We start from the raw sequence: 20,849 nt of genomic DNA, 5'->3' as shown, positions 1-20,849 counted from the left end.
AGAACCAATAACAAACCCTTCAAACCCTCAAAGAAATAACACACCAAATAATCCATCATATTTTTCATTTGAAGAAACAGCACAGTTAGGCCAAAGAAATATCCAACAAAAGCCAAAAGAACATTATTCTTCAACCTTATTTTGCCAAAAATGCGGATCAAAATTTACGAAATCTATTCGCGGACTTACTTGCGATTATTGTAATAAATCTTTTTGCACGAAATGTTGTCGTTCCTTTTCCATTCAACTTGAAGGACAAAATCAAGATGTAAGAATTTGTTTAAACTGCGAAAAATTACAAATTCCACTCAGCAATTTCAAAGAAAACTTTCGAGAATACGCGAACAATTTTTCACTTGCAAGCATTGAACGAAGTTGTGATGAAGATTTGACTGAAAATGATGATCAGTTTCTTGAAAATGGTAAAAGTACCTCAGAAGGTGATTTTCATCGAAATACAACTCAAAGAGAAATTGAAAGCTTGATGACATACCAACCTGTGTCGCTCGTCTCTCGAAGAATTTTCAGAAACGATTTTCAAATGCGCTATTATTTCAACAAACCTCTCTTAAATTTCACTTTTTTACACAGAAAACATCCATTGCCACATGAACGTGATATATTCCCTGACTACCGCGGACAACATGCATTTTTAGTTACGGAATGTGCGTTTCCTTCTGCAATACAACAACTGTTTCCATATCGACGATATGTGAATTATGCATCTTTACATCCAGATGAGTATCAAAACACATTTAAAAGCCTTGCAGAGCACAAAAGAAAAGAAGCTCAGTTGATAGAGTTATCAGAAAACAGCAGAAAACCAGCTCTGAATCGCATACTTGCAGAACTGGAATTGTTATTCCCAAAAAGAGAAAGCCCTGTTCCCAACATTCTTCCCCCTTCTTTCATATCTTCGCTTTTAACTGCCTTCAATGCGAAGTCTCTTTCTCCTCTTCCTTTTAGGCGCAGAATCTTTGAGCTTATGGCAGAATCCCGCTTGCTAGACATGCTGAGCTCTATCTGTCGCTGCGTTGGACTGAGCATTCTTTGGCCAAGGCTTCTGTTAAGTTTGATCTTTTTTGCATTATCAAAAGAGAAAGAGCACCCAAATGCTCCAACAACTGCATCCTTTCAGACAGGCCAGCGGCTGCTATGCCACTCGACACCTGTCTCTTTCCATTCCAATCTGCATTCCCCGCAGGTCTCGCGGATCTTCGTGCGAGAGCTGCCTGGCGGATGCTGCCCTTCTCTTGACTCGTTCCTGTGGGATGGTGTGATGCTGGAGATTGCACCTTGCGATGCTCGAATGAACCAGAACGGAGTGAATGCGCGTGTCATTCTGCTAAACGTGGACTGGATGAGCGAGCTCAACAGACACATCGCTCTGAAAAGAGAAGAAGCAAGAAAAAGACCGAAAAATGTGAAGTCGTCATATTCTGAACCACCATTTAATCCTCCTTCTCCGATGATATCTTCCTTGTTATCTTCCTCATCTCCATCTGCCTCTTCTTTTACCTCGACGATGCCTGTCTTCCCATTTCAAAGAGAAGCGTCTGATGAGTTTATTTCCGATGGATCAATGGCATCCAGCAGTCGCTTCTCCCAATATATCGAAATGGGTGCCTATCTCCAAGAAGAACCGAACCAAATCCTTCTTCTCCTCCGTCTTTTAATGTCGCTGCGGGTGACGCTGATCATCACAGCCACTGCGCTTCCGCTGCCTCTTCTGCGCTCGCTCATCCGCAGCGGCGTGACAGTCACAGCACCTCTGCCACTGTCTCGGCTGGTTGCTGTGTCTGTGGCGCTGGGCGTGCGGATAGCGACGACAAGAGAGGAGTTACGGGAAGGGGCAATTGGATGGTGTGACAGCTGGATGTTTGTGGATGTGGGTAAAGACGCAGAGAGAGAAAAATCGATTAATGAGTTGCATAAAGAACTGAAGATGAGGGAGTGGATGGAGATGAAGAAGAAACAAAGAGAAATTGCTGTTGGAAAGGAAAAAGAGAAAGAGAAAGAGAATGAAAACGAAGAATTTGAAAATTCATGGAATAAAACAAAAGGAAAAAGAAAAGATCTGAAAAATAAGGAATACGAACAAATGTTTGATTCAGATGACGAAGACAATGACTTTGAAGAGTTGTCAGATGAATTCTCTGAAGAGATGAACTTTGCAAGAATAAAGACAGATCCTCCTGTTTCCTTTCAGTCGTCAGTCAAATCTCAAGAAAAGATAAATAACAGAAGAACTATTACACAGAATAGCAGTCATGGGAAACATTTGATGAGTTCTATCACTCCAATACCTCTCAAGTATATGCATCGCCTTTGTGTAGACAGCTCAGTCAAGAGTTCTTCAACTGCACAACAATCAGCAACAGAAGAAAAAACAAAAGCAATCTACCAACAGGAAAATGGCATCTCTTCAACCAAAAGGAGTTCTTGTTTCAGAAAATCTCGATATTTTCTGTTTCTGAACACCAAATCGTTTCCTCGTGTGACCACAATTGTCATCCAGGGCTCTCCTCGTTTTGTTCGTAAGCGCGCTATCAAAGTGTGCCGCATCGGAATCACACTGGCACGGACTGCAGTGGCTGACATCGACCTTGCAATGATGATGATGATACACCCAATGAAACTTATGAGAAACAATATTAATACGAAAGATGAGATGACATCAGATTCGCCTTGTTCTGCTGCTAATTCTGTCTGTGCTGCTGAAAACCAATTGGCTACTGCTTCAAACAGTGAGAAATCTCAGCTTTCTCCTGTTTTTCTCAAACACTGCAAGAACAGTCAGGCATTTATTGCATCAACCATCTCGTTTCAGAGTCAGCTGTCTGAGCGCACAGTTGACATGTTCAATTTGTACCAGCTTGCTGTGCTGTTAAACTCACTGGCATCGTTGATAGGCACATTGACTTCTTCTCTTCCATCAACCAAAAAGAACGTTGATGAAGAAGCAGCAAAACAGACAGTTGCAACCACCACAGCAGCAAATGATATTCAAAGTAACAATGACAAACTTCAATCTGAACAAGCATCTGAAGAGCAAGAGACAGAGAAAGTGTTTCGACTTGATAAGTACTCATTCAGCATTCGTGCTGCGCTTCACTCACTTCTTTTGCACATCCGGAACCTCATATTTGCAATCAAAAGAAAGAAAATTTCTGAATCAGAAAGAAAAGAGAGGAAGCTTTCTTCTAAACTTAACACATTTCATTCAAACAAGACGCAATACCAAAAATCAAATCATTTACAGACTGCATTTCCACATTCACCATTTGATCCAAAATGGCTGCAATTGCTGGACTGTCCGATTGACATTCTCTCTCAGCAAAGACCTGCGGGTATTTCTTCGATTCCCAGAGAACGTAATGCAATCACTGAAGATCAAGTTCGCATTACAAAGCATTTTTACACAGACACAGCGGCTCAGAAAATTTCGTCTGAGGATAAATTCAGTCAATCAAAGTTTATGCTGTTTGATCCTTCATACATACAGTTTGATCCGCCAAATGAAGACTCTTCACTAAATCCAATAACACATTTGGTTCAGACATCATTGGCACAGCAGTATTTGAAGCAGTCATCTTCTTTGCCTTATCCCTCCCGCACGGCTGTCAGCTCCTATTCGCAGCTTCAGAGAATAATATCTTCGGCTTCTTTCTGTTCGTTTGTTGAGAACTATTCATCGCCCATTCTTGTCCATCTACCGCTTACTCAGTTCTGCAGAATCACTCTTCATTCAAGTTCTTTCTCGACAGTTGAAACACACAAAAGGCAACTGCTTTCAGCACCCAATGAAACTTCACCTAACAACTATTCATCAACATTATCTTTGTCTTCATTTGCAGACGATCACAAAACATCAGATGAGCAACCAAAACAGAATGATGTTTCCATAACTTCAGTGATGGGAAATATAAATGTATTTTATGCGCCTTCGGTAGTCACTTTGACTTCTGCTCAAACGCCATCAAAGGAAACAATCACGAATTCTTCTGTTTCTGTTAAAAGCCAGCCAAATTCTCAATCTCCGTCTCTATCAAACTCATTGGCAGAAAATGAGCAAAAGAGCAGCACAACTCGACGTGCGGACGATGGAGCAGACATTTCAAATGGGACAAGCAAAGATGTTGACAAAGATCAGGAAGCGAAAAGTGATTCAGACAGCAGCGAAGAATCGGAAGAGTCAAAGCCCAAAGCAAACAACAATTTGAATCGTTCTGAGTATTCTTTGGAAAGCAGTTCAAGGGATCTTACGAAAGAAAAGAACACACAAACAAATCAATATTCTGCAGTATCAACAGACACTCAATTGAAATATACAAAAACTTCTGTTTCATCCAACAATGTTCTAACCACATCAACTTTTTCATCTGAATCAACAAACATTTCTCAAAAACAGTCCCTCCCCAGTTTCTCTTTCCCCTTAGATTTCTTGTCCTCCCATTCGATTTCAGTAGTCTTCTCGTCGCGTCTCACGAACCCCCGCATCTTCTGCACGACTGCGTGCCGCATGCAGCTGGGCACAGTACAGGAGCTGCCTGTGCACACCCTCGGGCACTACATCCTCACTCGCCTTCATCCGCACTCTGCCTGCGCCATCTGCGGCAGACCAAAACTGGAGCACATCGACTCCTTCGAGTGGCTCGGGTCGCGTGTTGTGGTGTCGATGGAAGAAATAGCGACGAAGCTGCGAAGGAGCGAGAACTCTGTGGTGATGTGGATGCAGTGCAGCAAGTGCAAAAGGCAGCTGACTCCTCGTGTGGCAGTAGCTGACAGCATCCTCGCGCTGCCTCTTGCGCGCTTTCTGAATCTGATTGTGAATGCAAGCACACAGCAGATGGTGCCGTGGGTGTTTGACCCAAGCAGCAATGCAATTGCACAGGCATCACTTTCTGCACAACCGCCAAAGGCTGCGGCAGCTCAAACAACTGGGAGCTCAACACACCGCTTTTTCTCTTATTCTGGTTCATCGTCTTCGTCTTCGTCATCATCTTCTTCTTCCGCTTCCTCTTCTCTTTCGACATCAACAGCATTGACAACTTCTCCTTCATCGTCTCCTCCACCTCCACAATCATCTTCAGCATTATCATCATCATCTTCTTCCTCCTCTTCTTCAAAATCTTCAAAGCAACCTCCTGTTGCTCTGTTTCAAGTGCCTCTGTCAATGCTCTCCACTGCCTTGAAAGAGCCCTGCCATATCGATCCCAATGCAAATGCTCCAAATGAAAAGAAAAAGAGTCCATCGCTTTTATCTTCTTTTGTTTCTGCGTCTCCTTCTGCAATGCAATCAAAATATGTTCCTGGTTCTTCAGATACCAACAACCACAATGAAGCAGAAGATAACACTGACACAAAAATAACCAGAGTCGCACAAGCAGACAATTTGCAATTGAATTCAAGCCAACAACCAATGGAAGTCAAGCCAAGCAGCACGCAAAGCATCCCCTTTGTGATCCACATGAAAGAAACATTGCCTGTTCTCAGAAGCCAACTGGACTCGAACATTGAAGATGGCTCCGTCTTCACCACTTTGAATGAGAAGCAGTGGAAGGAGCTTCCGCTTTGCGACGCCGCTGCTGTGGAGAGGTGTGATAGTGAGTATGTGGGAAGTGCTGCACTTTCTCCTGCGCTGACATTCATCCAGAGCAGCAACCCCGATCTTTCACCTTGCAAATCTCCTTCTCTTTCTCCCACGCATTCGCCAACCTCCTTCTCCCCTCACTTTTCTGAATCGTCTCAACAGAACACTTCTGCAATCACCACAGCACCACAACAGTTGAATCCTTCTTTGCTTCATTTATCGTCTTCTCCTTCTTTGCCAACGACAGCTTTTCTCTCTCCCTTTGTGCAGACTGAGTGCTGCCACGGTGACTTTCGCAATGCCAATTTTCACTTTACTTTCGGTGGGTTGTCTGTTGTCTTTCAGCACACTCCATTTCTTCCTTCAACGCTGCGCACACCACAAAGCAGAGGCTTCTTTGACACAAACAAAGAGATGAAGCGGTTCAAGCTCAACAGATCTGCTCTGTACCATTCATCTGCCATGCTGCTGTGGTGTGTGTGGCTGCGGGTGGAGTCAGCGTCTCTGATTGGAAGCAAAGTGGAGGAGATTCTGCATCCATATCGAATGATGCTGGTGAAGGACGCCAAAAGGATGTTCAGCCTGATCAACGAGGCATATTTTCAGGAGGAGCTGTTTATCACACCCGAAGAGCCCAACGAAGAGAAAGAGGAGAAGAAAGCAAACAACACTTCTTCTCCAAAAACAGGAAGTTCACAGTCAATCTCTGACTGCCGTTCAAACAAATCTTCGATTCTTTCAGTTGAAAACAGAGATTTTGACAGCAGGCACATCAGCTTGTCCACTTTCTTTGCGATTTCTGAAGCCAAATGCGAACTTTCCAGTCTGTTTGAAACGTGGCAGAATCGCTTTGATACCGTTTTGTCGCGTCTTCTTGCTGTCATCCCGAGCATCCTGTTGGAATATCGCCGCCGAAAAGCCAAAAAGCGCATTCAGAGGAAAGAAGAGAAGCAAAAGAGAAGACAACAAAGGGCAGAAAGAAGGGCAGAAAGAAAGGCAGAGATGGCTGCAGCAGATGCAGCGAAAAACAAAGAACAGCTCGCAGAACAAGCCGAACATGAACGAAAGTCACACAGCACAACCAGAAGAAAAGGCGAAGCAACTCATCATTCATCGCCTTCGCCTGCTCCTCGGGCCGATGAGCCAGCTTTGCCTTCTTCTTCGAAAGGAAATAAAGAGGAAAACACTGCAAGCTCCACTCCATCCACCCAAGTCAATAATACGAGCCTTTCTCCGCGTCACATACGTTTTCGCCGCTTCCACCATCACATTCGCCTTCGTCGGCGCCACCACAGCCGCCTGACAACTTCTCATTCGAGTTCTTCTCTTGAACATCTTCACAGCCACATTTCACGCAGCCAAGACGCAATTTCCAGCAACGCTTCAGACTCATTTCATCAAACACCAACTTCCAAGCCATTTCAGCTGTCACCTCACAAACAACAGCTGCCGATGCAACACAATCGTCGACATCATCAATCATTAGTGTCGTCATCATCCTCGTCCTCATCCTCATCACGATCAGCAGCTTCACATCATAGCACATCTCACTCAACGCATCACACAAAAGTGCCCTTGTTCACTTCTTTTAATGGCAAAGGAACCAGATCTCAGTCACACACACAGCTTCATTCGCTTTCACATTCACCTTCTCCTTCAATGGCACTTTCAATTTCTCGTTCTCCTTCTTATTCTCCTTCACCTGTGCCTTCCCATTCAAGCACACAATCTTCTAATTTTTCCTCATCATCTTTGGAATCAAAGCGAAAGTCAAATGCAGATGGAAGCTTTGAAAATGACGATTCAAGTAAATATGCACAAAGAGATGGCTCTGATGATGAATCAGAAGGCCAATCATTATCTTCCTCTTCGTCTTCGTCTTCCTCTTTTTGCTCTTCTTCCTCTTCTTCTTCTTTATCCTCCTCTTCGCTCCTCCCCCTCTCCTCAAGCGACAGCGAAAGTGACAGCTCCACGAACAACAGCAGCGAAGAGAAAGAGCTGAACCAGCTTGTGGCAGAGCTGATGGAGTACACAGGGAAGAAGGAGCTGCTGTCAACCAGTGTGCTGTACAAAGTGCTGGACTTGGATCTGCTGGGGCTTGTGCTTGGGGAGAACATCAGAGACCCCGAGGGATTTCGGAGCGAGATGGAGGAGAAGGCACGGAGCAACCAGGCTTATTCAGTGCAAGATGCACTGCAGATACTCACAGCACAGCTGGAGTCGGATGATAAGACGAACGAAAGAGAAGAATTGGCTCAGACAACAAAAGAGCAATCGAGGGTACAGAAAGGTTATTCTGTAATCTTAAAGAGAAGGAAAGAGAAGGAGAACGAGAAGGATAAAAAGGAGGGAGATGTTGAAGAGATTGAAGAAGAGGTGGAAGATAATGATGAAGAAGAGGGCGAAGAAGAAGAGGAAGAAGGTGAAGAGGAGGAAGAAGAAGGAGAAATTGAAGAAGAAGAAGAGGAAGAGGAAGAAGAAGAAGAAGCAGAAAACGAAGGAATTACTTCAAAAGAGCAAAGAAAGAAAGACAAAAATGAATCAGAAGCAGGTTTGAGAATTGAAGATGCAAATAAAAAACATGAATCCAAAATGAAGAATGACAAATCGACTTCAGAAGCTGTAGTTGATTTGGCAGATGCAAAGAAGTTTATTGAAGTTCTGGAAAAGATTGATGAGAAAGAAAGAAAACGAAAGGAGAACAAACGGAAAAGAAAAGAAGAGAAAAGAAAGAGAAGAGAAGAGAAGAGAAAGAAGAAGATGGAGAAGATGGAAAAGGAAGAGAAAGCAAACAAAACAAGCCTGCAAAAACTTGTGGCAAACATAAAGAGCGAATTGGAAGAACCGTCTGGAACAGCTGCAACAGGTGCTGCAAGTGAACAAGAAAATTTCAGCGAGAAAAGGACAGTAAACACAACAATAGAGAATAATTTAGTTACAAGAGAAGAACGAGATCATCTTCTGTTTGCTCATTCAAAGAAGAAGGAACATCACAAAAATAATCAAAAAGATGAGAGAGAAAGAAACGAAGCAAGTAAAAGGCCTTCAATTGTGTCGCGGTGTCTCAATGCAGTGCGCTGGCTGAATGCTCCGATTGAGACAGGATGGATGGCATTTGAGGAGATTGAAGCTGAAATCAGGAAGGGAACACTCAAATTGCTTGAGATGACAGAAGTAAAGCAACAGACCCCAGATTCACTTTCTGAACATGTTCAATCAAAGAAGCAGGCATTTGGAACGTGCAAAGAGTTATTTTCAAGTGTTTCTTCATCTTTGGTTGGAACGCCTCCTGCTGTTCCTTCGTTGACTTTTCCTACACTGCCAGGCGCGAATATGCTCACAGATCATTCGATGTTGAAGCAGAAATACGAGCCTAAAGAAAAGAACGCTGCATTTTCAAGCAGTTTGAAAGATGCAAAAGTTGATTCGAAAAATCTCGGTCTTATTGTTTCAGTGGCAAAGGAGAAACAAGAGAACAATCCAGAAATCTTCTCTGAACAAAATCAAAAAACTACCTTGTTACAAGGAATTCAAAGCGAAAATGCGGATGGGATCACAAAATTAGGTGAAGATACATACATTGTGACCAAAAGAGCTGATCCAGAAATGAGTATGAAACTGAAAATGGAAATGGAAGAGGAGATTGAAGCAGACGAGAGAGAAAGAACAAACAAGAGAAAGAGAAAAGAGAAAGGAAAGAAAATTGTGTCAACCGAGAGCCTTTTTGCATGCATGAGTCTGTTTCCTCATCCAGACACTTATTTCTTTGTCAATCGCAGATACCAGCAAGCAATCTGTATGTTATACAACTACTTGCACATACAGCTCCCCAAAGCAGCAACTCTTTCAACGGCTGCATCGATGCCTTCTCTTGAATGTGCAACAATGCCTCCATCATCAGCAACTTCTGCAACACTAACAGTGACAGCAACAGCATCAGCAACAGCTTCATCAGCTTCTTCTTGCTTTTCTGGTGCTTCATCTGCAGTGTTTCTAAGTTCACCTGTAAACAGCTTCTCAGATCCTACTTCACACCCTCAGACGTCACAGACTGCCTTCACACTATCCTCAAGTTCAACATCATCGAACATGGCCATTTCAAAGCCATTGTCTTCGTCTACAGCACATTCTTTCACTGCAACCAGACAACAATCATCCTCTCACGCATCTCAGTCTTTCCAGTTTTCTGACTTGTTTGTTTCACAGCGCCCGCCATCGATGCACCAAAGCTGGCCAAAAGCTCCTGTTAATCCACTTTCTCTTCATCCTCATTGCGAGCGTGGGCGCTACGGAGAAGCTGTGTTTGTGGATGAAGAGCAGCCAACGTCGATATTAGCTGCAGTGCTGCTTTCTGCTGATCACCACAACCACATCGTTGAGCGAGCTGCTGAATGCCTGGGAATAGAAAGAATCCCAGAAGAGGCGCTCATCAACACTCCATTGGAAAAGAAGGATCTGAAGAGGGCAACTGGCATTGAAGGCGGATCAGAACATGCTTCATTAGCTCAGTCGCAGAACTCAACAATGTATTCATCAGCTGGAAAAGAGGAAGTTGGGGTGAATGCAGCATCTGTGTTGGTTCCGCTTCCGAATGTTGCGCAGTCTTACCAGAAATTGGCAGCAGATGCTATTCACAGCAGCATCGAAGAAGGGGCAAGTGAAAAAGAAAGAAATGGAGAGAACTCAGCAGACACTGAACAAACGAATGAAACGCAAAAACTTTATGCTTTAAGTTTGGCTGATGGAATGGGTGAAAATTCACAAATCCAAAATCCAAAAGAAAGCAATGCGAATAATGATGATGAGAAAACTGATCAAGTTAAGCATTCAAACGAAAATATGAATGTTTGCAAGGAAGATGCAGAGCACCGAGCAAGCTCAAACGACGTTGAACTAATTCGCCCTGTTCCACAAGTGCCTGACCTCTCTTCATTCAATCCATCAGCTCAAGCTGAATTTGAACCAGGCGAACGATGCTCCCCACAGCTGATTGTGTCAGCTGCACCGTCGCACGCCTCAATCCACACAACAGCCGAATCAGAAAAGCATTCACTTTCTCCGCTCATGTCGCCGAAGCTGACACCGTTTCGTTCGCCACAGCTGCTGTCTCCTCGCTCTCCTTTCGTTGCGCTTCCTTCTCCGTCTTCTTCTCCTTCGCCATTCACAGCAGTCTCCGACTCGCCCGGCAAACAGTTGCTTCCTCCGCTGGGCGAGCCAATCCTCCCCACCTCTGAGGCACAGCACGAATGCCTGCTGTTCAACTGCCGCGATGACTACACACAGACAATCTCAGACACACACTTCGATGTGGTGGTGACTCTGCACTTTGCACTCCATTTCTATGCGCTTCGAGCGCGAATGGTTGGGAACAGGATATTCGCACAATCGCTTTTGAGCTGCCGCCACATGTCTGGCAAAGGCGGGAAGTCTGGTGCTGCCTTCTACAAAACGACAGACGGGCGGTTCATTTTCAAGCAGATTTTTTCGACGGAGATGCGGCAGCTGATGTCGAATGTGAGAGGATACATGCAGCACTATGGACCTTCTCTCTTTGAAGGGTCGCCGTCTGCGCTGATCCCGTTTCTTGCGCTGATCACAATGGAGAAGCGTGCGACGGCATCAGGCGGGAAGAAAGGGGTGATGCACTTCGTTGTGATGAAGAATCTGTTTGTGGAGCATTCGATCAAAGTGCAGTTTGATCTGAAGGGGAGCCAGCGGTCGCGCTATGTGAAAGAGAAGAAGCGTCTGAAGGAGAGAAAAGATGGCGAAAGCGACGGAGACGAAGCGCCTGCGCAGGACGGTATATTAAACGAGAGGGAGGAGGAAGGGCCGACGGTTCTGATGGACTCAAACCTGGTGGAGATGATGTATGATGAGAAGCTTGTGCTGGAAGAGGCAGACTGGCTGTATTTGATGAGGAGCGTGGATCGGGATGCTCATTTCCTGGAGTCGCTGAGGGTCATTGACTATTCGCTTCTGGTGGGAATTGATGCACAGCGGAAAATGCTCGTTTGTGGGATTATTGATTACATCAGAATGTTCACTTTGGACAAGCAACTGGAGGTTTGGCTTCTGTTGAATTTTTATTTTGAATTATCAGAAAATAATATTTTTCTTTTTCTTTTTTTTTCTTTTGACTTTTTTCAGTCCATTGTGAAGAAAAGCGGAATACTTGGACAAGGAAGCGTTGCCCCGACGATTATTAAACCGAAAGATTATTGCAGGAGATTTCTTCATTCTGTTAATCAGTATTTCACTCCAATTCCATCTCCATATGACTCATTAATTGTTCAGAAAGATTGGCCAGATAAATTAAAGCTATCAAAAGATGGTTTCAATTGAAACACATTGATAGCTTTAATTTTTTCTTTGTTTTGTGAGATATATGATTTGTTATAATGCATTTATATGTTTTTCAGTTTGATCAAAATCACAATATTTTTATTAATTTTTTAAAATGATTGCATTTGCTTTTTTCATCGATGGATTCCAAAATATTCACGAAGAAAGAGCAGTGGTATTTTTTTGATTTTTAATTTAAAGTTAAGCTGGAGTCCTCTTTTGAATTTTCAGCGTGAAAAAGTTGTTGATGAAAATATGTATTATCGATATCATCTTACTCTGTATCATAAAGATCAACGCACAGCGTTTGGAGACACATATGAAAGTCCTCTTCATGATATTCAAGTGACAGATGTGAACACTTACGACTGTGACTGCAAGGATATAGTATATTTTGTTTGCGATCCTGAACAACCACTTTCTATCATTGTGGAACTTGTTCTTGTGGCTGTTGACCAAAAGAATATAATAACGCACGAGGTTAGTCTCGGATGGAGTTTAGTTCATATTGATGATTCTGTTGGTACCACAGACATCTCTTCTTACCAAAAAGGAAATCTTTTCAAGCAGATGCAAAGTTTAGAGGTTTGTTGACGCTTTTTTCTTCAACTCAATTTTTTTGCAATGGTTCTGCGTTTCGTGAAATTTACCAGATGTTTTTTGGAACCCCACGAATTTTACCTTTTGTGGTTGATGTTAGTTTTTTGCAATCTTCTTCTCCTGATGCTTCGGTGAGGTTTTGCTTATTAAGGCACAAGAAACTTGATGGTTATAAGAACTTTCTTTCACCAAATACATTTTATGACGAAAGAAATTCAACTCCCATTGTTCCTGGGCTCATTTCACCTCATGTTCAATTCATTATTCAACAAGCGTTCCATAAACCACTTCATTTATTATCCAGTTCGTTATCTGGATCTTCATCTGCGTCATCATCTACTTCAAGAAATTTCATTTCACCATTCACATCAGCCACATCATCTCCTGCATCGTCTGTCACACAACAAAGCAAGAAATCATCAAGGTCTCTTTCAGCTTCTCGATCACGCTCTCCTCGCGATAAAGATGCAAAAGCGAAAAGCTCAAGCGCGAAAAGGTCTCTTAAAGCTGCTGCAACAGCTGTAGCTGCTGGCATCCGAATGAGCAGCAAAACGAAGCACAAAGGAGAAAAATCAGATTCTGAGAAAAGTGTTGGCAAAGAGAATGAATCAATTCTGCGTTCCATAGAAGCGTTAATGAAAGAAGGATGGGCAGAAGAAGTCGCAGAAGAGAGGATGAATCTTCTTTCGTCGTTTTCTTCAAAGAAAATGAAAAAAGCAAAAGCGACACAGAAGAAATCAGTTAAAGGAAAAGTTAAGGCAAAAAGAAAGAGGAATACAAAAGCAAAAGATGAAAAACGTGAAATAGATATGAATGAAGAAAGCGATAACGATGATGTTGATGAAAGCGGAGAAGAGAGCGATTGGAATGATTCAAATGAAGATTCTGATAGAAGCAATGCTTCAGAAGAAGAAGAAGAGGAAGAGCCGGCATTTCTTGTTCATCCATTTGGACGTACAATGTGGCTGGATGCAACATTGTGGTCTTTATACGACTTCCTTCCGACGCATCAGCGTATTGCTTTTCAAGAAAGCTTCGCTGGAACCACAAAGCTCAGACTTTCAGAAGAAGAAAAGGAGACGCTTGTAACAAAAGAAGTTGGGTTGGAGATGAGATGGCTGACTCTTCTTGAAATGATAGGATCAAACAACAAAAGGAACGGCGAAAGAGAAGCAAATGCAAATAAAATGCTTCCTGCAGGCTATGGCGTTTCAAGAACGCATATTGCATTGTCTCCGTGGTCTTTTGGAAATTGGTTTGGAGCATTCGAAAATTTGCAGTTTAAAAAAAATATTTTTTTAATGGAAATTATTTCTTTTAAACATGCTGTTAATTTTAATTTGTGTTAGCTTCTTCTGCCCACTTCGCCAAGAGTCTCTTTCACTGAAACTTACATCAGTTAATATCCTTCTGCGATCTGGATTTGACAACCATTTGGTTTCAGAACTAAATGCTATTAGGTGCTGGGAGCAGAAACACAATATTGGTATGTAATTTAAATTCACTAGTGATATGAAACATAAAAATCAGCACAAACTTTTTTTTAAAGAGAAAGACGATTTTTTCCCCTATTTTTCTCAAATATTCTTTTATAAAAACGTAATCATTTTTATTTTTGCTATCATTTTATGCTTTATGTTCAGATTCTGAATCAGTCATTATCGAATCCCGCACTTTGGTTGCGATTCCACACAACGGACACAATGTACTTTCATCTTCTGTTTCTGCAGAGCTGCTGCTGGGTCCTTCGAAGCAGGTTTCAGATTCCAAAGGAAGAAAGCAATTTTTTTCTTCTTATTCTTTAAAGAAGAATGCCAGCTTGATTATAAGAAATGCCATTCCGCATCCTGCATTCAGAATCGTCTTTATGGTGATATTTGGGGTTTCTATTCCAATCTCCGCCGCAGAAGTGACACCAGAAGAGCAAAAACAGAAAGAAGCGAGGGACAAAACAAGGATGATCGAACTTCCAAAGGTGCCGATCCCTCCTCGCACGCATAGGAACATCTGTGTTGGATGGAGAGAGTATCATCCTTTTGTGTGGAATAAGGATCCTCAGCAGGAATTGGCAAGAATCAAAAGAGCCAGCGAAGATTCAGAAGAGGAGGAGGAAGATGAAGAAAGTGACTTCAAAATGGCGAGAAATCGAAGAGAAAAAAGAGGCTTCCAACAAAAACGAAAAAGAGAAAGGGGAACTTTTGAAGACGAAGAAGAATATGATGATGAGGAGGACGAAGAAGATGAAGGTGAAGAAGATGAAGGAGAAGAAGATGTTTCTGAAAGGAAAAGTGATTTGTCCAATCAATCGAAATCGTTGCAGTTGAGTCCTTCTCCATCGCAAAGTCAAATGAGCGCAGTAATTTCATCTGCATCTCCTATAAACATATCAAGCGACAATGATTTTGCAATAAGCACAAGACTGCAAAGCAGCATATCAGGAAAACAGACGTGGAGAGATGACATTTTGGAAGGAGAAGGAATAGATGAAATTGAATGTGCAATTGATCAAACTCATTCTTTGTCATCGCTTTCATCTCGCAGCTCTAAATCCAAGTCACCTAACTCTACAAAATTTTCCTCTAACTATAGCGCATCAACAACTTCTTCATCTTCAGCATCACGTTCACCTTGTACTCATGTTGTTCATAGAATGCGTCTTGAAACCCTCAAACTTTGGATGCAGAAAATACAGATGAAAATGCCCCATCTACTGCTTCCACAGTCTGTTGCAAAGAAGTTCCATCTCAGCCAGCAAAAAGCCCCAACTGTGCGATTGGAACTGCGAAGAGAGCCTGTCATTTCGCTGCTGATAAAGGGAGTGGAAGGAATGATGGTCGCTGACCAAACACGCGGTGCGTCAACTATAAGCAATGCGGAATGGAAAAAAGAAAGAAAAAGCGATACGTTCAATTCAAAAAGTAAAATGTTTTCTGAAAGCGTTTTTCAGCATTCTCCATACTCTCTTTCATTTACTCCAACATGGTGCTCAACAATTTCTTCGATCACATCACTACCCGCTTCATTGGACGCATCAGACTCGATTTTTCCTTTCAACGTTCTCCATCCGATTCCTTTTACTTGTGTTGCTTGTCCAGTTCCAAGAGAATGGCCGCTCCCTACTCTGCCTGATGCAGTGCCAAGGCTAAGCTTCAGAATGCAACTAAACAAGGAAGATGACTACCTGAAATTGCCTGTTTACGTTATTCCACCATGGAAAAAAGCGAATTGAAATTAGTTATCATTACAAGAGCAGATTTAAAAAGCATCTATTGAAGATTCATAGCAATCACTGTGATACCATTGAATGAATCAAAGTTATTTTCTGGATTCCAAACCATTTGAAAATTGATTTTTCGAAAAGCTTTGCTTGCATTTAATTAATTGAGCCAACGAGGGCGATTTTTAACCCGTTTTTCTTTTCTTTTCTTTTCTTTTTAAATGTTTAAAATAAAAAAATATTTTTTCTAACTATCATATTTTGATAATAAAAATGGAAATGATTAATAATGTACATAATCAACAAGTTCTCTCTTTTCATTTTTTCTGGAATTTTTATGACTTGATCCATCGTCCAAAATATTGTCATTCGAAATAAGTGATTTGTATATTCTCTCTCTCTCTCTCTCTCTCTCTCCTTTTTTTTTTTTTTTTTTTTTTTTTTTTTTTTTTTTTTTTTTTTTTTTTTTTTTTTTTAAACCCTGAATGCCTGTTCATCTTCTTCTTCATATTCTTGAAATATTTCTCATTTCAAATTCTTCTCACAAAACCGTCAATAGACGAGAAGCATTTCACATCTGATATTTCTTCGTTCTTCTTGTTCTTTTATCATCATCAACATCATCAACATGATCAAAGAAAGCAAAAACATTTTTTTTCATCCAAAATATCATCTTCCTCAGCATTTTGAATGTTTATTGAAATAGAAATAATGAAGAATGGAGGGGGAAAAAGCAAAGGAAGACTTTTCCATTGAACGTATCAACCATTTGCATCAATGTTGTGGATTCGTTTCCTTCATCTTTTCAATTCATTCTCAGCAATCCAAAATGAAAGGTTTTATATTTTAAGGAATGCATTGCATTTGTATTGGGCTGGAGAAAAATGGGGATTTGGAAGAATGAATTTTGAAGAATGAGCCCATGAGCAATTTGCAAAGCAAGTGAGAATGAAGAAAAATGGAGAGGAAAAGAACAATTTTGAGCAGGAATTGAGGGAGATCAGTCAAGGAAACAGAATAAGGATAAGAAATTGTTGATGAATGAGGAAATATTTATTCATATAATAACAAAGAAGCTGAAGAAGCAAAAGGAATGGAAAGAAGAGTAAAATACAATTGGAGCAGAACTTTTTGTAGATTTGGAAGAAAAGAATGCGAGAGAGACATCTTCTCGTCCTCAGTCAACAGGAAAATGCAGATAAAAACAGAAAAAGGAAGAAAAAGGAAGAGAAAGAGATGGAATTTGATTGAGATATTGAAGAATTGCATTTTGAGATGAAATGGATGAAACAAGTGTTCTCGTGAAAAAAAAGAAGAAACAAAAGGAATGAAGAGAAAGGCAAAGAATGATAACAATGAAGAAGAAGAAAAGAATTTGGAGAAAAGAGCATTCATTTCTGATTGAAAGTTGAAACGAAAATGAGAATATGAGATGGTGCTCGTCATGACAATTTTCTTATTTCGTTGTTCACATTCTGAATTAAAGTATTGTATGTTGGCTCTTTGCAACATTTTCAGTTGTTTTCGACTCCATCACTCTGACCTCCAAAAGAAAGACACTTCAATCACCTTGAAGAATGACGAAGTTGAAACAGTTGTAACAAAGTTAGTGATTTTTGCACAAAATGTGAGAAGGTTATTATTGGAGTGAGAAAGAATGAAGAGGTGAGGAGTGTGAGGGAAGTGTTTTAGAGGAGGGAAATGAAACCGTTGAGAGCGTATTCGATAGTGGTACATGGGTTCTGTTGGGGTTTGCCACAGGCATCAGCATCAGTTCCATTATTGGCAACGATTTGATTCTGGGCAACGAGTGGGAGCCAGCTGTTGCATTTAGAGTTATCTGCATGTCCATTATTCCAGACTCTTTGTGTTGGGGTTGTTGATTCACAATTCTCGAATGGGGATTGAGTGAAACAACTTCTATCGAAAAATGGACAATTTCCTCTGCCGTTTGCTCCTTGTCACCATGGAAGAAACAGAAAGTGTATCCATTTATTTATTTTCGTGAGTGACAAATTAAACAAGAGATTATTCGATTATCACCAAACTTTTTTTCAAATAAATGAACCCAAAAAATAAGGTGAAATGTTAATGGTCATCTTATTGTTCTGCAAATTGACGCATTCCTTGTCTGAAAAAAATGTCACTACTTTATATATTTGAATCATTTTTGAACAACATTAACAGAAAAGCATTTTCTCGAAGACAATTCTACACTGTAGAAGTTGAAAAATTTTCAAAATAAGAATGAAAAACGGAAGCTTTTTTTAAATTCCGATCGAATATGTTTGATTTTATAATAGCTGCCACGAAAAAGCATTGAAAGAATGAAATGATTTGAATCAATTTGGAGAAGCACATTTGAAAATTAAAAGCAGGAAAATAACTCATTTGCAATTGCAAAACAACGACAAATATCAAACAAAAAACATAACCTTTCCATTTCAAGACATTTGGGCTTTACCAATTTTACAAAAACTCTATATTTTTAGTGCCTGAAACCTTTTTGGGTCCAGTAGGTTTCTTTATTTTGTCCAATCTGAGCACTTTCATAACTACCGATGAATCAAGAAAGAGCATCTGCAATTAGAGGTTTGATCAAAATTAATGTGCAAATCAAATAGTTAATAAAAAAATATAAAATGCAAAGAAAATGTTATTTTTAATAAATTAATAAAATATAATAGAAAGAAAGAAAGAAAATAATAAACGAAAAGAAAATAAAATTATTGAAATATGTTAAACAAGTCAAATGGATTTGGTGACTGGCAAACAAAGCAGTCTTCAATTACAACAATTTTTATTTTTCACACCTGAAATTGCACACATTTTGGCAGCTTTGTAAACACAATGGTTTGTTTTTTCCGATCAACAAAAAAGGATGCAGTTTTCTTCTTTGTGTTAACTTCGCAAGCGACTTGCGAACCTTTTGATTTCCAGGGTTGAATTCCGGGCGATGAATCATCAAATAATCCTCTATAATTCATCACCATCCCTTCTGCACTAACTCCTCTCAATTTCCCTTGACCAAAAGGACCACATCCTCCGCTTGGCCCAGAAAAGCCAAAAGCAGCAGACGATGACAAACCGAAAGGAGGTGCCACTGGACTGTCTGCTTGATGACTCGTTGATTTGCTTTTTGACTTCTTTGGCTTCAGCGAAGAATCGCGCTTCTTGATGGCATTCTTCATGTTGCTCTCACACACTTGCAGAATGGCAAAAGCGAAGTACTCTGGATTGGCATCTTCCACAAGCAGATCCACCCGCCAAATGCCTTTGTTGAATGGATTGCCCAAACAAACAGGAATAGGATATGATCTATTCACACGAATAAGGCGCTCCTTCTGCAACAACTGAATATCTGAATCAAACGACGAAGTATACCCAGCTGTCTCTTCAGGGAGAAAATGAAGTGGTCCTCTCATTTCTAACAAATAAACAACGAAAAATGAAATATTTCAAAATTAATAAAATAATAAATAAAATAATAAATTAATAAAAAAAAGCACGAAATACGTAAAAAATTACAGAAGATCTTTTATTTAAATAAAGAATGCAAACTTCCCTTCACCGGCTTTTTGTTTTCTTTATATCCTTCTTTTCCTTTTCCTCCCTCTGACGACGACGATGATGAATCAGCACCACTTTCATCGTTGCCACTTTCTTCAGAGCCACTTTCATCTTCAGACGCCTCTGAGTCATCTGATTCCTCATCGCTGTCAGAGTCGCTGTCGCTCTTGCTTTTCTTTTCATGCTTTCTCTCTTTCTTTTTCCCTTTTTTATCTTCTTCTTTTTGCAATTTCTCTTCATCTTCAATCATCCTGGCTGATGTTCCGATAAAAGGGCTCGACTCATCAGAGGGATTAAATGGAGGCATCAACATAGGACCCCCAAATGAAGAAGACGGAAATCCAGGTGCAGGAAATCCTGGTGGTGCCATGCTTGGCACAGAAAGCGAAGGCTCGTCAGAAACTGGCAAAGCTAAAGAGATTCTAGACGAAAAAGGACCAGCTGTGGAAAGTCCAGTTGGTAACATTGGCCCAGGCCCTTGCATCGCACTTCCAAACGAAGGCGGGAACTTCGCAGGGCCACCAAAAGTCCCCGAACTCTCCGTTGGTGGTAATGAAGACATGAATGGCTTTGGAGCAGCTTTGTCAGTGCTTGAAGAGCTTGCTGTTTTCGAAGAAAACGCTGATGGAACAGAAAATTTCCCATTTGCTTGACTCGAAGTTCTTGCCTTCCCAAAAGCAAAAGCTGCCCCGCCTTTTTTCTTTGGCAAACAGCTTGAAGCTAAAAAATAACAACAAAGCAATAAAAGATTTTGACATTTTTTTTTTGAAATTGTTATTGAAAATTTGATAGCAAACAGTGTGCAGCGATAACTTCTTCAGCAATTGTGGATGCATCTCCTTCGCTCATTCCATATTCTTCCTTCAGAATACCCTCGATTTCTTCTTTCATCGTTCCACGCACAATTCCACAGAGAAGATGGGCCGTTTCTTTCATTAAATCAAACAGCTCATCTTTCTTTTCTTCGCTTGCTCTACTTGCATGCACGCCTAATTCACTTAATGTCTCGTCCCTTGATAGCTTACGATTTTCCCCCAAACTTAAACTGCTCATCATTTGATTCTTTTTCTTTTTAAAAAGATCATAACCTTACTATTATTTTTTCTCACTCTTTTTTCTCAAAAATAAATTTATATTTCTGTTTCTTGCAAGAGAAATTGTCAGAATACATTTTAAAATCTATGTGAAAGATAAAGATGAAGTTGTCTGATAAATTGATACTTTGTATTAACAACTGAAATTGAAAAGAGGTATTTCATCAAACAACAAAAGAGAAGCATAGCGAAATTCTCTTCTTCAGACTTTTATCAACAGGCTTTCTGCAAGTTTTTTTGTCAATAACCGAATGCCTGTTCATCTTCTTCTTCATATTCTTGAAATATTTCTCATTTCAAATTCTTCTCACAAAACCGTCAATAGACAAGAAGCATTTCACATCTGATATTTCTTCGTTCTTCTTGTTCTTTTATCATCATCAACATCATCAACATGATCAAAGAAAGCAAAAACATTTTTTTTCATCCAAAA

General features: G+C 40.7%; 3 protein-coding genes across 3 annotated transcripts; 2 read left to right on the top strand and 1 right to left on the bottom strand.

The window, feature by feature from the left end:
* Positions 1-541: 541 nt before the first annotated feature.
* MONOS_5470p2 (putative 1-phosphatidylinositol-3-phosphate 5-kinase) lies at positions 542-11,935 on the top strand (the record flags this gene model as incomplete). The annotated part of the gene is made up of 2 exons (XM_067875620.1): positions 542-11,656; positions 11,741-11,935. 2 exons carry the CDS (start codon positions 542-544, stop codon positions 11,933-11,935), a joined length of 11,310 nt encoding a protein of 3,769 aa, XP_067723928.1.
* Positions 11,936-12,050: 115 nt separating this feature from the next.
* On the top strand, positions 12,051-15,764 carry MONOS_5470p1 (uncharacterized protein; the record flags this gene model as incomplete). The annotated part of the gene is made up of 5 exons (XM_067875619.1): positions 12,051-12,110; positions 12,167-12,520; positions 12,589-13,790; positions 13,885-14,021; positions 14,179-15,764. The coding sequence occupies 5 exons, from the start codon at positions 12,051-12,053 to the stop codon at positions 15,762-15,764; spliced, it is 3,339 nt and encodes a 1,112-aa protein (XP_067723927.1).
* Positions 15,765-17,783: 2,019 nt separating this feature from the next.
* Positions 17,784-20,378, bottom strand: MONOS_5469 (uncharacterized protein; the record flags this gene model as incomplete). The annotated part of the gene is made up of 4 exons (XM_067875617.1): positions 17,784-18,332; positions 18,566-19,179; positions 19,314-20,042; positions 20,120-20,378. 4 exons carry the CDS (start codon positions 20,376-20,378, stop codon positions 18,222-18,224), a joined length of 1,713 nt encoding a protein of 570 aa, XP_067723926.1. The 3' UTR covers positions 17,784-18,221.
* Between the last annotated feature and the right edge of the window lie 471 nt (positions 20,379-20,849).

Source organism: Monocercomonoides exilis (genome assembly GCF_001643675.1).
Source record: "Monocercomonoides exilis strain PA203 chromosome Unknown scaffold35-1074681, whole genome shotgun sequence".
Taxonomy (NCBI): domain Eukaryota; phylum Preaxostyla; order Oxymonadida; family Polymastigidae; genus Monocercomonoides; species Monocercomonoides exilis.
The sequence above is the reverse complement of the archived record's forward strand: the minus strand, read 5'-3'. Positions and strand labels throughout refer to the sequence as shown.